The sequence below is a fragment of the Scyliorhinus canicula genome, chromosome 23 (genome assembly GCF_902713615.1).
Source record: "Scyliorhinus canicula chromosome 23, sScyCan1.1, whole genome shotgun sequence".
Taxonomy (NCBI): Eukaryota; Metazoa; Chordata; class Chondrichthyes; order Carcharhiniformes; family Scyliorhinidae; genus Scyliorhinus; species Scyliorhinus canicula.
In genome coordinates, this window is record NC_052168.1 from 10,511,915 (window position 1) to 10,524,194 (window position 12,280).

At 45.7% G+C, this 12,280-nt stretch overlaps 1 protein-coding gene across 6 annotated transcripts in view; it reads left to right on the top strand.

Moving 5' to 3' along the window:
• The window catches only part of LOC119956435 (carnitine O-palmitoyltransferase 1, liver isoform-like), a 117,637-nt gene that overhangs the window by 63,858 nt on the left and 41,499 nt on the right, over positions 1 to 12,280 (top strand). For 4 of the 6 annotated variants that reach the window (XM_038783656.1, XM_038783655.1, XM_038783657.1 and 1 more), the window contains 3 exons: positions 6,514 to 6,525; positions 7,352 to 7,547; positions 10,124 to 10,312. In XM_038783656.1, coding sequence (XP_038639584.1) covers positions 6,514 to 6,525; positions 7,352 to 7,547; positions 10,124 to 10,312 — 397 coding nt within the window. Of the gene's footprint in view, positions 1 to 6,440; positions 6,526 to 7,351; positions 7,548 to 10,123; positions 10,313 to 12,280 lie in introns of all 6 variants that reach the window. The other 2 variants (XM_038783659.1, XM_038783658.1) reach the window with 2 other exon arrangements.

The window sequence follows — 12,280 nt, forward strand, 5'->3', positions numbered from 1 at the left end:
CGCTGAAGGCTGACATGTGTGATGTTGGGGGCTTCCAAAGGAGGACGCGATGGTTCATCCACTCAGCATTTCTGAATAGAGATTATTGCAAATACTTCAGCCTTATCTTTAGCATTTGGTGTCTGGGTTCCCCCATTATTGAGGATGTAGATATTTATGGAGCCTCCTCCTTCAATGAGTTGTTTAATTGTCCATCACTTTTCACAGCTGGATGTGGCAGGACTGCAAAGCTTAAAACTGATCCATTGGTTGTGGGATCACTTATCTCTATCGGTTGCGGTTAACGATGTTTGGTTTGCAACAAGCCCTGAGTGGTAACTACCAGGTTGACAATTCATTTTTGGGTACGCCTGGTGTCACTTCTGGCATGCCCTCCTTCGTTGAACCCGGTATTACAATCGCAGACCAGACCACAACAGTGGCTTTATACTGGACCAAAACCCCAATATTTTAGTTTATTTTGTAAGACTGTGTGGGGAGAATACTTAGCTCCAGGAGCGGTTGCACGAAAAAAATAGAGATTTGGTATTTTTAATAGATAATTTTATTATTAACACAGTACTAAAATCTTTAACCTCACATCCTAAAATAGCTTACAATTACCCCTTAAACAGTACTACTAAATACAGTAAATACAACACCCTTAATTAATATCTCTATTCCCAATTAAGCAACAATAAAGGGAAAGAAAACATACAGCTCTCAATCCCAATGGCACAGAGTAATACTTGCTTTCCAGAGCAGATTTTAGACATGTTAGACCTCTACAGACTCTGGCTGGATGGCTTCAAAAAGATTATTTTTAAAAAAACATGACTACTGCAATCAAACACGCTGCAACCATGAAAGGGAGGCGCTTGCAGAGTGGTATTGTCACTGGACTAGTAAACCAGCAGACCCAGAGTAATGCTCTGGGGTTCCAGGTTCAATCCAGTTGAAATTTAAATTCAATAAAATCTGGAATCAAAAGTCTAATGATGACCGTGAAACCATTGTTGATTGTCGTAAAAAACCATCTGGTTCACTAATGTACTTTAGAGAAGGAAATCTGCTGACCTTCCCCGTTCTGGCCTACATGTGACTCCAGACCCAAAGCTATGTAGTTGACTCTTAACTGTTCCCTCAAGGGCAATTCGGAATGGGCAATAAGTGCTGGCCCAGCCTGCGACGCCCACGTCCCATGAATGAATAAAGAAAAATAACCCAGGCTTTTAACCCTGAAATTACCACTTGTTTATAATCTAATATATCTAAAATCCTGCATTCGTCACACCCAGCTTCAGCCCCTATCTTGGTGCTGATGTTAGAGTAGGGGATAAACCAGGTCATGAAAATACAGATTATGGTTCAGTACATTACTACTACTGCTGATGGCCCACAGATTCTCATGGATGTCTGGTCTCGAGTTGCTAAATCTGTTTGAAGTTTTAAATTCCTGCTTATGTTATTTGGCAAGCAGGTAGTCCTGAGTGGTAACTTCACCAGGATGATGACTCATTTTTGGGTACGCCTGATGCTGTTCCTGGAATTCCCTCCTGCACTCTTCATTAACCAGGGCAGTTCTCCTAACTTGGTGTTAATGGTAGAATGGGGGATATTCCTGACCATGAGGGTACAGATTGTGGTTGAGTAGAGTTCTGCTGCTGGTGGCCACAGCACCTCATGGTTGACCAGTCTTGAGTTGTTAAACCTGTTCAAAACCTCTCCCATTTAGTATGGTGTAGTGACACACCGCACAATGGAGGATATCCTTCATGTGAAGATGGGAATTTTGTCTCCACAGGGACTGAGTGGTCACTCCTACCAATACTGTCGTGGACAGATGCATTTGTGGCAGGCAGATTGGTGACGATTAGGTCAAGTATGTTTTTCCCTCATCACTTGCCGCAGACTTAGTCAAGCAGCGATTTGTAACCCTCCATGCTTGCTTAGCAGCCCTTGGTGTTGCCTGCAACTAAGCTGGTTTATCTCAGTGGACTAGACAGCTGGTTTGTGATGCAGAACAAGGCCAGCAGCGCAAGTTCAATTCCTGTACCAGCTGAGAATTCTGAATTCTCCCTCAGTGTACCCGAACAGGCGCCGAAATGTGGCGACTAGAGGCTTTTCACAGTAACTTCATTAATGTATGCCTCCTTGTGACAGTTGTTATTAGATGGAAGAAATTGATGTTTATCTCTATGGAGAGAAGTTGTGCATCACATAACAAAAATCTATTTTGGTGGATTTCTGCAAAGACACTCATAAGCCTCTTCATAGACTCATAGACTGCCTACAGTGCAGAAGGAGGCCATTTGGCCCATCAAAACTGCACCGACCCTCTGAAAGAGTACCCTACCTAGGCCCACTCCCAGTGACCCAAGGCCGGGATTCGAACCCAGGTCCTCAGCTCCGCAGTCCCAGTGTTAACCACTGTGCCATATGCCACCTTGCCACCCCATGTTAATAGTCCAGGCAGATCTTACTGAAATCCTTAAGATCCTGAGCACACTTGATAAGCTGGAATACGTCCTCTTGTGGAGGACACTGAACCTCGGTGAGACAATTTAAGAATGAGGTCTCCTGCACTGCTGCCTACGGTGCTGAGGATCCGTGTTCAATCCCGGCTCTGGGTCACTGCACATTCTCCCCGTGTCTGGGTGGGTTTCCCCCCACAATTCAAAAGATGTGCAGAGTAGGTGGATTGGCCATGCAAAATTGCCTCTTATTTGGGAAAAAAAAGAATGAGGTGTCCCTTTTTTAATAAAAGGTAGTCTGCTCCTTGCAGACTTAACTCGGAGCCTGTTGCCCTGCTACTTTCTTTCAACCTGACTTCTAGGACCTCTTTCTAACCCCTGACCTTTTCCCTGCACAGGATTTTCTTCCGGGACCTCTCCCTGTCCCCTTCTGGTGTCCTCCCTGGGACACGCACTGCACAATGGTGCTCTGTTATCAGATCACCTGACCTTTTTGCACCATTCCACTTCTTTTCCTTTCTACAAACCTGCAGAGCCGGTTCCCGGCCTAAAGAACATAAGACACAAAATATGCATGTGCAGCCATTTCCTGGCACGTACATGCGTGCAAAGTCCAAAGCTTGCTCGGAACCAGAGTTCCTGACATCTTGAGGTAAGTATTTGAGTTTCATCACACTGTGAAATTGTGACATTTCTGTTGAGCAGTTTTGATGCTTGCAGCGAGGGCAGCTGAAGGGCTTGAGAATAAATTGTAGTCCAGTAGAAATTGGCAGCAAGGTGACCAGGGAAGAAAAATCCACTCACTGCCAACTAGTCAGAGAGCATTAAAGATAAGTCTTTGAAAACAAAACAAATCTGCATTTGCTGTGAAGTATCACGATTGTCAGTGTTAGACGGTTGCTGTTGAACTCCTGAATTGTGTGGCATGCCTGGATGGTTAATGCTCTCTTCATGCTTCTCACAGCAGCATTTACACTGGGCCTTGGGACCCTGTTTGTGTCTCGGTGGAATCTGTTCCCTCAAGTTCTCTCCTTCAGCTTTTTTTTTTGTTGAATTTTCCTGTTACGTCTTCTTTGAAATGTTTTTCCTGTAATTTGGAATTGTGTGTCTCATTTTCCTCACTATCTACTAAAATCATCATTGACTCATCTGAGCAATAGGCCTCTTCGAGGATACCCAGTCACCAGTCCAGACCTGGGAATACTAAACATTCCTATCCATGGTTTGTACCATGTTGGCACTGTGAAACCAAGCTTTCACGTACATGGCGAACAGACCTCTCAACTTTTTAATGGCCCAGTGTGGAGCATATCTTTTACTTGCCAGATGCTCGGATCGATTGTTTTTACTGGTGATTGTTGACTAAGCAGTAACAAAGGAAAGCCCCACGCAGCAACTTTTCAATCTGGTTTGTAAATAGAATTATAAGGATCAATTCTGAAAACATTGTCCAAAATTACAATTTTATGTGTGTGAGGGAATGTGTGTGCATGTGTGAGAAAGTGTGGGATTTGTATTTATTTAAAATATTTTATTAATTTCCTACCTTAACCCATTTACTTTTTGATGCAATATCACTGATTGGAAAACCCAAACTTGGAGTTTTTTTCTCTAACTCTCTAAATTATTCCTCAGGTTAATACTTTGGATGGAGACCATCCTCTGCATCTTTTTCCGAAGGTTGTCCAGCCTGAAATGTTAAAGCTCTCATTTACATTGAGGTTTTGATGGACTTCTGTTCACGTTTCATTGTTTGCACGCTTTTTATCCTCAACTGGAAGGAACAGTCGGAACAGGACTGGGCAGTGCACCGATTATCAATTCACACCACCATTCGGGAGACCTCTGCCCAGTTCCGAACCCTTGACCAAATTCAGCCGATCATTTAACACGAAAACTGACAGCACAACCCAGAGAAGCCTTAATGATAGGCGATCTTGAAGAGGACGTGTGTGTTATTCAGTAGAGCAATTCCCTTCTAAAATTTAAACTGATTTGTTTGAGCACTAGCTGAAGATGTTTGCGCCATACAACCTGCGCCGCACTGGAGTCAGTGAGTGGTCATTGCTGGATGTACAAGGTTTGGAAATGCTCTGTCATCCTGCACTGACCGATGATTTCCTACCTCATCCTAATCCTAACCCTAACCCTAATTTGGGCCGAACCCGAACCCTAACTTGGCCTAACCCTAACCTTAACCCTAACTCTACCCTAACCTTGACCCTAATCCTAAGCCCTGACCCCCTCATCTGTCCGCAACCCTAAAACCTAATCCGAACTCTAAACCCTAACCCTTAGCCCTGACACTAACCTAACCCTAATTCTTGGCTAATCCTAACCCTAATTTCTTCCCTAACCCAGGACCAAACCCTAACCCTAATTTGACCCTAACCCTAAAATTAAAACAACAACTTTTACATCACCTATCCACACTCTAAAACCTAACCCTAAGTCCCTTCAGGGGTACACTTATCCAGACCCTAACCATATCCATAAATTACAACAACAACTTTTACATTACCTATCCACACCCTAAAACCTAACCCTAAGTCCCTTGAGACGTACATTTATTCAGACCCTGAGCTTAAATTACAACAGCTTTTAGACCGTCAATCCATACCCTAACCAGAAGTCCCTTAATGGGAACATTTACCCGGACCCTACCCCTAAGCATTAACCTCAGCCTAACCCTGAGAAACCCACAGCACTACAACTTAACCCTAGCTCACTACTATCCCATATTAGAAAAAACATTTTCTGAAGTGAATAAGTGAACAGATATATCTGTATGAACAGCAGTGTGTGGCGTGAGCTGGTGCAAGGAACGCTTACTTGGTGCTACTTAACCCCATAAAGGGTGGTCTCCACGCTGCAAAGCCTTCTCAGCTGCACGTTCGGACTTTGAATCCGTTCAAAAAAATCATAAAACTTAATAGATATTTTAATTGAATGAACTAGATATGTTTTTTCACTTGGGATATTAGTTAATAAATTTGAAAAGGTTTGGAAATGCTCTGTCATCCTGCACTGACCGATGAGTCCCTACCTCAATATTCTCTAAATTTATTTTTATAAAGGGGGAAAAAATGTAAATACAGTACCCAATTATATTTTTCAATTAAGGGGCAATTTAGCGTGGCCAATTCACCTACCCTGCACATCTTTGGGTTGTGGGGGTGAGTCCCACGCTGACATAGGGAGAATGTGCAAACTCCACACGGACAGTGATCCGAGCCCGGGATTGAACCCGGGTCCGCGGTGCCGTGAGGCAGCGGGGCTGACCACTGCGCTACCATGCCGCTCCCCAATAAAATTATTTTGATTGCTTAAAAGAACACTCAGTGAGATGAGTATTTGGACGAATCTCTCTAAGGATTCTGAGTTGGATAACAAAGTTAAGTTTGATTAAACAGGTTTTGCAATAATCCCATGGTCATCTCTATCTGTATTGGCCCATGTTCTGACGAAGGGCCAGTTCATGGTTACTCTGGGAGAGGTTTCTTCTGTTCACTAGTTTACATAAGAACTAGGAGCAGGAGTCGGCCATCTGGCCCCTCGAGCCTGCTCCGCCATTCAATAAGATCATGGCTGGTCTTTTTGTGAACCCAGCTCCACATTCCGCCCGCTCGCCCTCCTTTACTGTTTGTAGCAAAAGTTAACAACTTGGCTGTTGTCAGTATCTTTGTGATCTTGCTGCAAATTACATGTCCCGATCTGCTTCTTAAATTTTGCACTTCAGTCTCTGTCTCTCATTTTCAGTTTTGTTTCTCCACATCTTAAGGTCCACCTCGCTGGCACATTTTTCTGGTACCTCGAATGGCCAGAGTGGTGATGTGTTGATTATCTCTATTTATACTCCCAACAGGCGGAAGAACCTGAGCTACTTTTATTTTTTTCCTCTTTCTCTCCTGTATTATAGATGTGTTGCTTGCAATTTATTTGCATGTCCATGTGTTATTCTTTCCTATTTTCTCTGCCTTTCTTCAGCTATTGATTCGAGGTGTTGTCCCCATGTGTTCTAATCAGTATGAGAATATTTTCAATACATGCCGCATTCCAGGTGTAGAGTCAGGTACGATGTCACTTCTTTTCTGCAGCTGAGAATTTTAGCAGATAAACGTTGTGCTGTAATTACACTGGGCTCCCAGAGCGAACGGGCTGCAAAGCGTAGCTGGAGGCGTGAGCCTCTCAGTTCAGCTGCTTAGAGTCACGGCCCAAAAGATTACTTCGAGAGCCTCAAGACGTAGAGGTACTCGAAGGATTGGGTGTCGCAGCCTGCTAACGATGCTTGGAGGCAGAGGCCTTTCAGTCTTCTGTAAAGGATCATTTCTCAGGGCTGAACAGTATCAGGAAGTACTTGGATCCCAGGAGCTTCTCACTGTTGCTGCTGAAGGTACTGGCTGCAACCTGCCTAAAAATTGAAGCAACTCACTCCCGCTGATACCTGCTTGATTCCTGAATGCTAAAGATCTCAGAAGGTCTCTTAGCGTTGCTGATAATGTTCAGTAGTTTCAACTGCCACCTAATGTATCGGGCTCGAAGCCTCTTGGCTGACAGACGTTTGGGCGGGTATTTGCTGTACAAAGTACTCCCTTTCCTTCTGAAAATAAAATCAAAAGCTCCTTCCCACCACGATGCATTTTTCGGTTTGCGAGTACCTGGACATTTTGGATTTCCTTTCATGGCAAGCCGCTCCAGTAATGTAAGTTGCTGGGGTAGTGGCGTGAGAGCGTTTCCTGAGCAGCTTCGTTGATTTCAATGGCCTACGGGTTTAATCTGGAGGCAGCTGCGATGGGGCAGTGCTTTGTACAGAAATTTCCAAACCCACTCCTTTGCTAACTTAAAAATTAAAAAATGAAACATGCTGGTTTTACTCACCAACCCTGTTGAATTTGCAGACCATTTACAGCATCTTGTGGACAGCAAACACATTGTGATCTATCACAAGGGCCGTTACTTTAAGGTTTGGGTATATCAAGGTGGGCGCCTTCTAAATCCCAGTGAGCTCCAGGTACAGATCCAGTACATCTTGGATGAGAGTTCTTCGCCTCAGCCAGGTGAGAAGTATCTGGCTGCACTGACTGCAGGAAACAGGTGAGAGCTTTAGCCCGTTACATTTTATTTTGCTGCCAGTTCTCTCCTTGCTCTTTGGGGATGCTTGCTTGTAGTATGGTCCCTTGGGAGCTGACAATAACCTGGCATATCATCCAACCGCATAGCGAGTGCCAGAGAGCATTTTACACTGCTGACCTCTTGAGCTTCAACCTGACCCTATGACAATATTAACCAGGTGCCCCGTAACATTATCAGGTTGGAAAGAACAGGAGGAGGTTGTAGATTGGAATTATGAGAACTAAAGAGCCGCAGCGATCAGAAAGCTTCTATTCTTTAATGCATTCTGTGCCGAATTAGAAGGTCTTGATCAGGTAGATGTGAAATGGTGCAGTTGGCCTGTGTTTCTGGGCTAGAAAGAGGTCAAAAGCAGCCAGGATTCCAAGTTTTCAACACTGTACAATGACCCAGTGCATATGCAATAGAGTGGAACATAATCATTTGGTTGGCAGCTGGGTCTCAGTCAAATCTAATGGACCGCATTATCATCACCATGGCGGATAACTCAAATAGGGAAGTTTCCCAACTCAGCAGACCTGCCACCGTTTAAACAACACCATTTCAGACAATTTTCACTCTTGGAGGGCAGATTAGAGTCAGGGTCACTGACCCCAGAAGTAGATTATAGGTGGCCACGTGATCTCGGTTCTTTAGAAGCGATTCCACTCTCTAGCCCTCACCCCTCAATCTCCCCCCCACCCCCCTCCACACACCCTCTACCTACCTACTCCCATGCTCCCTTCTGTTCCACTTCATACCCCCATGCCACCTCCATTGGCACTCACTTAGTATCCATTTTGGTCAGACCTCGGGAGTCAACAAACTGTTAGAACACACACTGGTATACACTTGATGCTGAAAAAAAACTATCTAAAATTCATGAAATCTATTCAAGTATTTTAAATCCCTTCAAGTTAAATGTTATAAAAATAAACTTCTATACAATAACCACATCAAACTCAGCTGATTCTTTAATTGCCTCCTTAAATGTCAATCAAATGAACTCAGCAGCCCCACTAAGAGGAGGGCACTTGTAGCTTTTGACACTCAAGCCAAGTATTCATAATTACCTCAGCTGTAATAACAGCACTTGAGAAATGTCAATAAATAACTATATTGAAACTTCAGGAACAGATAGCAATGGGGGCGATTCTCCAACTGCGTTGCACCTGGCACAAATCCTGCTATGCCGGGAGAATAGCATGAGAGCCTCGAAACAGGTTCCATGCCTGCCGCCAAACAGTGCCTGATGTTCACCGACCGCTCCAGCTGATGTTATCTGGTTCATGCCCTCGCTGGGCGTGAACTAGAATAGCATATTAAAAGGAGTATTTACGTATTCAAAATTAGCTTTAAGTCGAATTCTCCTGGCTCCCGCCATTCCCCAACCCGCCGCGCAGCGTTAAGCCGGCGCAAATCACCACAGAGGCCAGGTTGTTACTGCCCATGAGGTACGGCATGAAGGGGGTAATTTGGCAAGCTGTAGTGGGGTGTCGCTCACCTGCAAGGGGGGGTGCCCTAGCACTGCTGATTTGGTGGCGTGGGGTGACAGGGTGGGTGGCTGGAAAGGAGGGTGGCATGCCAGTGATCCTGGGGCGCGGGGTTGATGCTGGGGAGGTGCTTTACTGCTACTTTGAGATCGGCTTGCCGGCATGTTTAGGCCCCATCCCTCCCAGTGCCAGTCAAAATCCCTCCCCGCCCCAGAAAACAATTCCAAGCATGGGTGGATTGCGATCTGGATCACACCGACCCACCCAGTAGGAATCACACTGTTTCCCTCCGGAGACCCCACTTAGAAATTAATTCCAGAGAATTGCGCCCAATGTTTTTTTCCTAACCTGCACCAAATAGCCTGTCACTCAAGTTGTCCAGCAGTGGCTGTTTGTTTCAGCTCTATAACTGACAACTTTAGCCTGTTTTTCTTGTGTGTTTAAAGAGCTGTGGATTGAAAGCACTTCAGTTCATGACCGGATCAGATCTTCGCCACCCTTCAAGACCTTTTACCACCACTCCATAAATTCATGACTCCCCACCCTGTGGGCTAACGTCCTGGGAAGAGTGAAAGAGGAGTGTGTCTATTTGGACTCGGCACTAATTTCAAATGATCCCGTACCAGCCTCCTCGAACAGGCGCCGGAATGTGGCAACTAGGGGCTTTTCACAGTAACTTCGTTTGAAGCCTACTTGTGACAATACGCGATTTTCATTTCATTTCATTCATGATCCTGCTGGGTTTGAGTTTCCGGCCTGTGAGAGTCACGCTCTGCTCCCTTACCCCGTCAGAACAAAACTGGATCTGTCGGAAAGAGGGGCAGGACTTCCACATTCAGGGCCCACTTAATATTTTTAAAGGTCTCCAGAGTTGGCCTGACTGTGTGACAATCCGGCCCACTATTGATGGGTCAGTGGCCTGGCACATGCACACAGAATAATGACAATTGAACAAGAATGCTAGACTGTTACTTGCACTGATGAACTAGAATTGCTATCAGTTAATGCATGGAGGAAACAGGGGGGAAATGTTTGACGTTATATTCTTTTTATTCTGCTGCTGAGCAGAGTTCCCTGGGCTAAGGCCCGGAAATCATACTTCAGCTCCGGAAAGAACAAGGCTTCAATGGACAGCGTGGAGAGAGCAGCATTCTTCGTCACTTTGGATGATAGCAAACATGATTTATTTGTAGAAAACCAGGTGAAGTCACTGGACGAATACGCCAAGTCACTGCTACATGGCAAATGCTACGACAGGTAAGTGGGGCTTTTTTTTTGTAAATCAATCTGTAGTCGAACATAAGAATGCAAGAAATAGGAGCAGTAGTCTGCGATGTAGTCCCTCAAACCTGCACCCAGTCAGATCATGGCTTAATTCCTTCGAGTCCAAAAATCTACTGACCTTCTATTTTGTGGTGTCTCGGTTGGGGCAGGGGTGGGGGAGCTGCCATTCCGTTGGGCAGGGACTCGCTTTAGGTACCTGGGGGTGCAGGTTGCCCAGGAGTTGGGGAGGGCTCGGCAGGTACAACATTTCTCGTTTGGTGGACAGAGCAAAAGCTGATCTGGCAAGGTGGGATGGTCTCCCTCTGTCACTGGCGGATCGGGTACAGGCGGTTAAAATGAACGTCTTGCCGCGATTTCTGTTTATTTTTCAATGCCTGCCGATTTTCCTGCTAAAGGGCTTTTTTCAGAGAAATTGAGGGAAGGATTACTTTGTTCATATGGAGAGGGTAGGTAGCCAGAGTTAGAAAGGTGCTGCTACAGAGGAGAAGGCAGGCAGAGGGTCTTCTGAACCTGATGTATTACTACTGGGCGGCGCATGCGGAGCTGGGTCATAGGGGTTGATTCCCAGTGGGTAAGAATGTGCAGGGGGTCGGGATTGAAAGCACTAGCAACAGCGCCGCTCCCGATTGCCCCGGGGAAATACTCAGAGAGTCCGGTAATAATAGCTTCATTGAGAATTTGGAGGCAGTTTCGCCAGCACTTCGTGTTGGGTCACGGGAAATGCCGATTCGGGAGAGCCACAGATTTGAGCCCCGGAAGTGGGATGGACATTTTCAGAAATGGGAGGAGAAGGGGATTAAGACACTTTGTTTCTTAGGGGTCGGTTTGAAGGATTGAAGGAGCTGGAAGTGAAGTATGGACACTACCCCGAAGTATGGGCTGGAGCAGGGGGAAATGTATACAGAGCGTCCCGGTGGAGCCGGCCTCCACATTGCTGGAGGAGGTGCTGACAGGGGGACTGGAGAAGGGGGTAGTGTCGGCGAGTTACTGAGCTATTTTGGAAGAGAAGAAGGCACCACTGGAAGGAATCAAAGAGAAGTGGGAGGAAGAGTTGGGAGAGGATATGGAGGAGGTGTTCTGGTGCGAGGTGCTCCGGAGAGTGAATGCCTCCACCTCATGTGCGAGGTTGGGGCTGTTACAGCTGAAGGTGGTATACAGAGCACACCTCACGAGGGCGAGGATAATACGATTCTTTGAAAGAGTCGAAGATGTGTGTGAGCATTGCGCAGGGGGCCCCCACTAATCACGTTCATATGTTTTGGTCCTGTCCAAAGCTAGAGGATTACTGGAAGGAGGTCTTTAGGGTGATTTGGACCCAGGACCCAGTAATTAGTGAAACTGGACCCAGGACCCCGGGAGGCCATATTCGGGGTGTCGGACCAGCCAGGGTTGGAAACGGGTACAGAGGCAGATGTTGTAGCCTTTGCCTCGTTGATGCCCGAAGGCGGATCCTGATAGGTTGGAGAGCAACATCTCCACCCTGTGCCCTGGCGTGGCGGGGGGACCTGTTGGAATTCTTGACTTGAAAAGGTTAAGTGTGAACTGAGGGGAAGGATGGAGGGGTTCTACAATTCATGGGCATTATTCATTTTGCACTTTCAAGAACTGGATAACATTGAACATTAGTTGGGGCGGGTTAGTGGGAGAGTTAGGAGGAGGGGGGGTGCTGTGTGTGTTAAATGGCGACTATGGGTGATCCCTACTTCCTTTTTGTCATTTGTGTGTGTGAACATGTGGGCTAATGTTTGGTGGGAGGATGGGATCGTTATTGATATGGGGATTGACATATTTGTTGCTGATTATTGTTTATTGTTGTTGAGTGTAAATTTGGGAGAAAATATGAAAAAGGAGGAGAATAAAAAATATTTTTTAAAAAATCTACTGACCTTCGTCTTTGATGCCCTCTGAGGCAGAGAATTTCAAAGGATACGGATACGGATG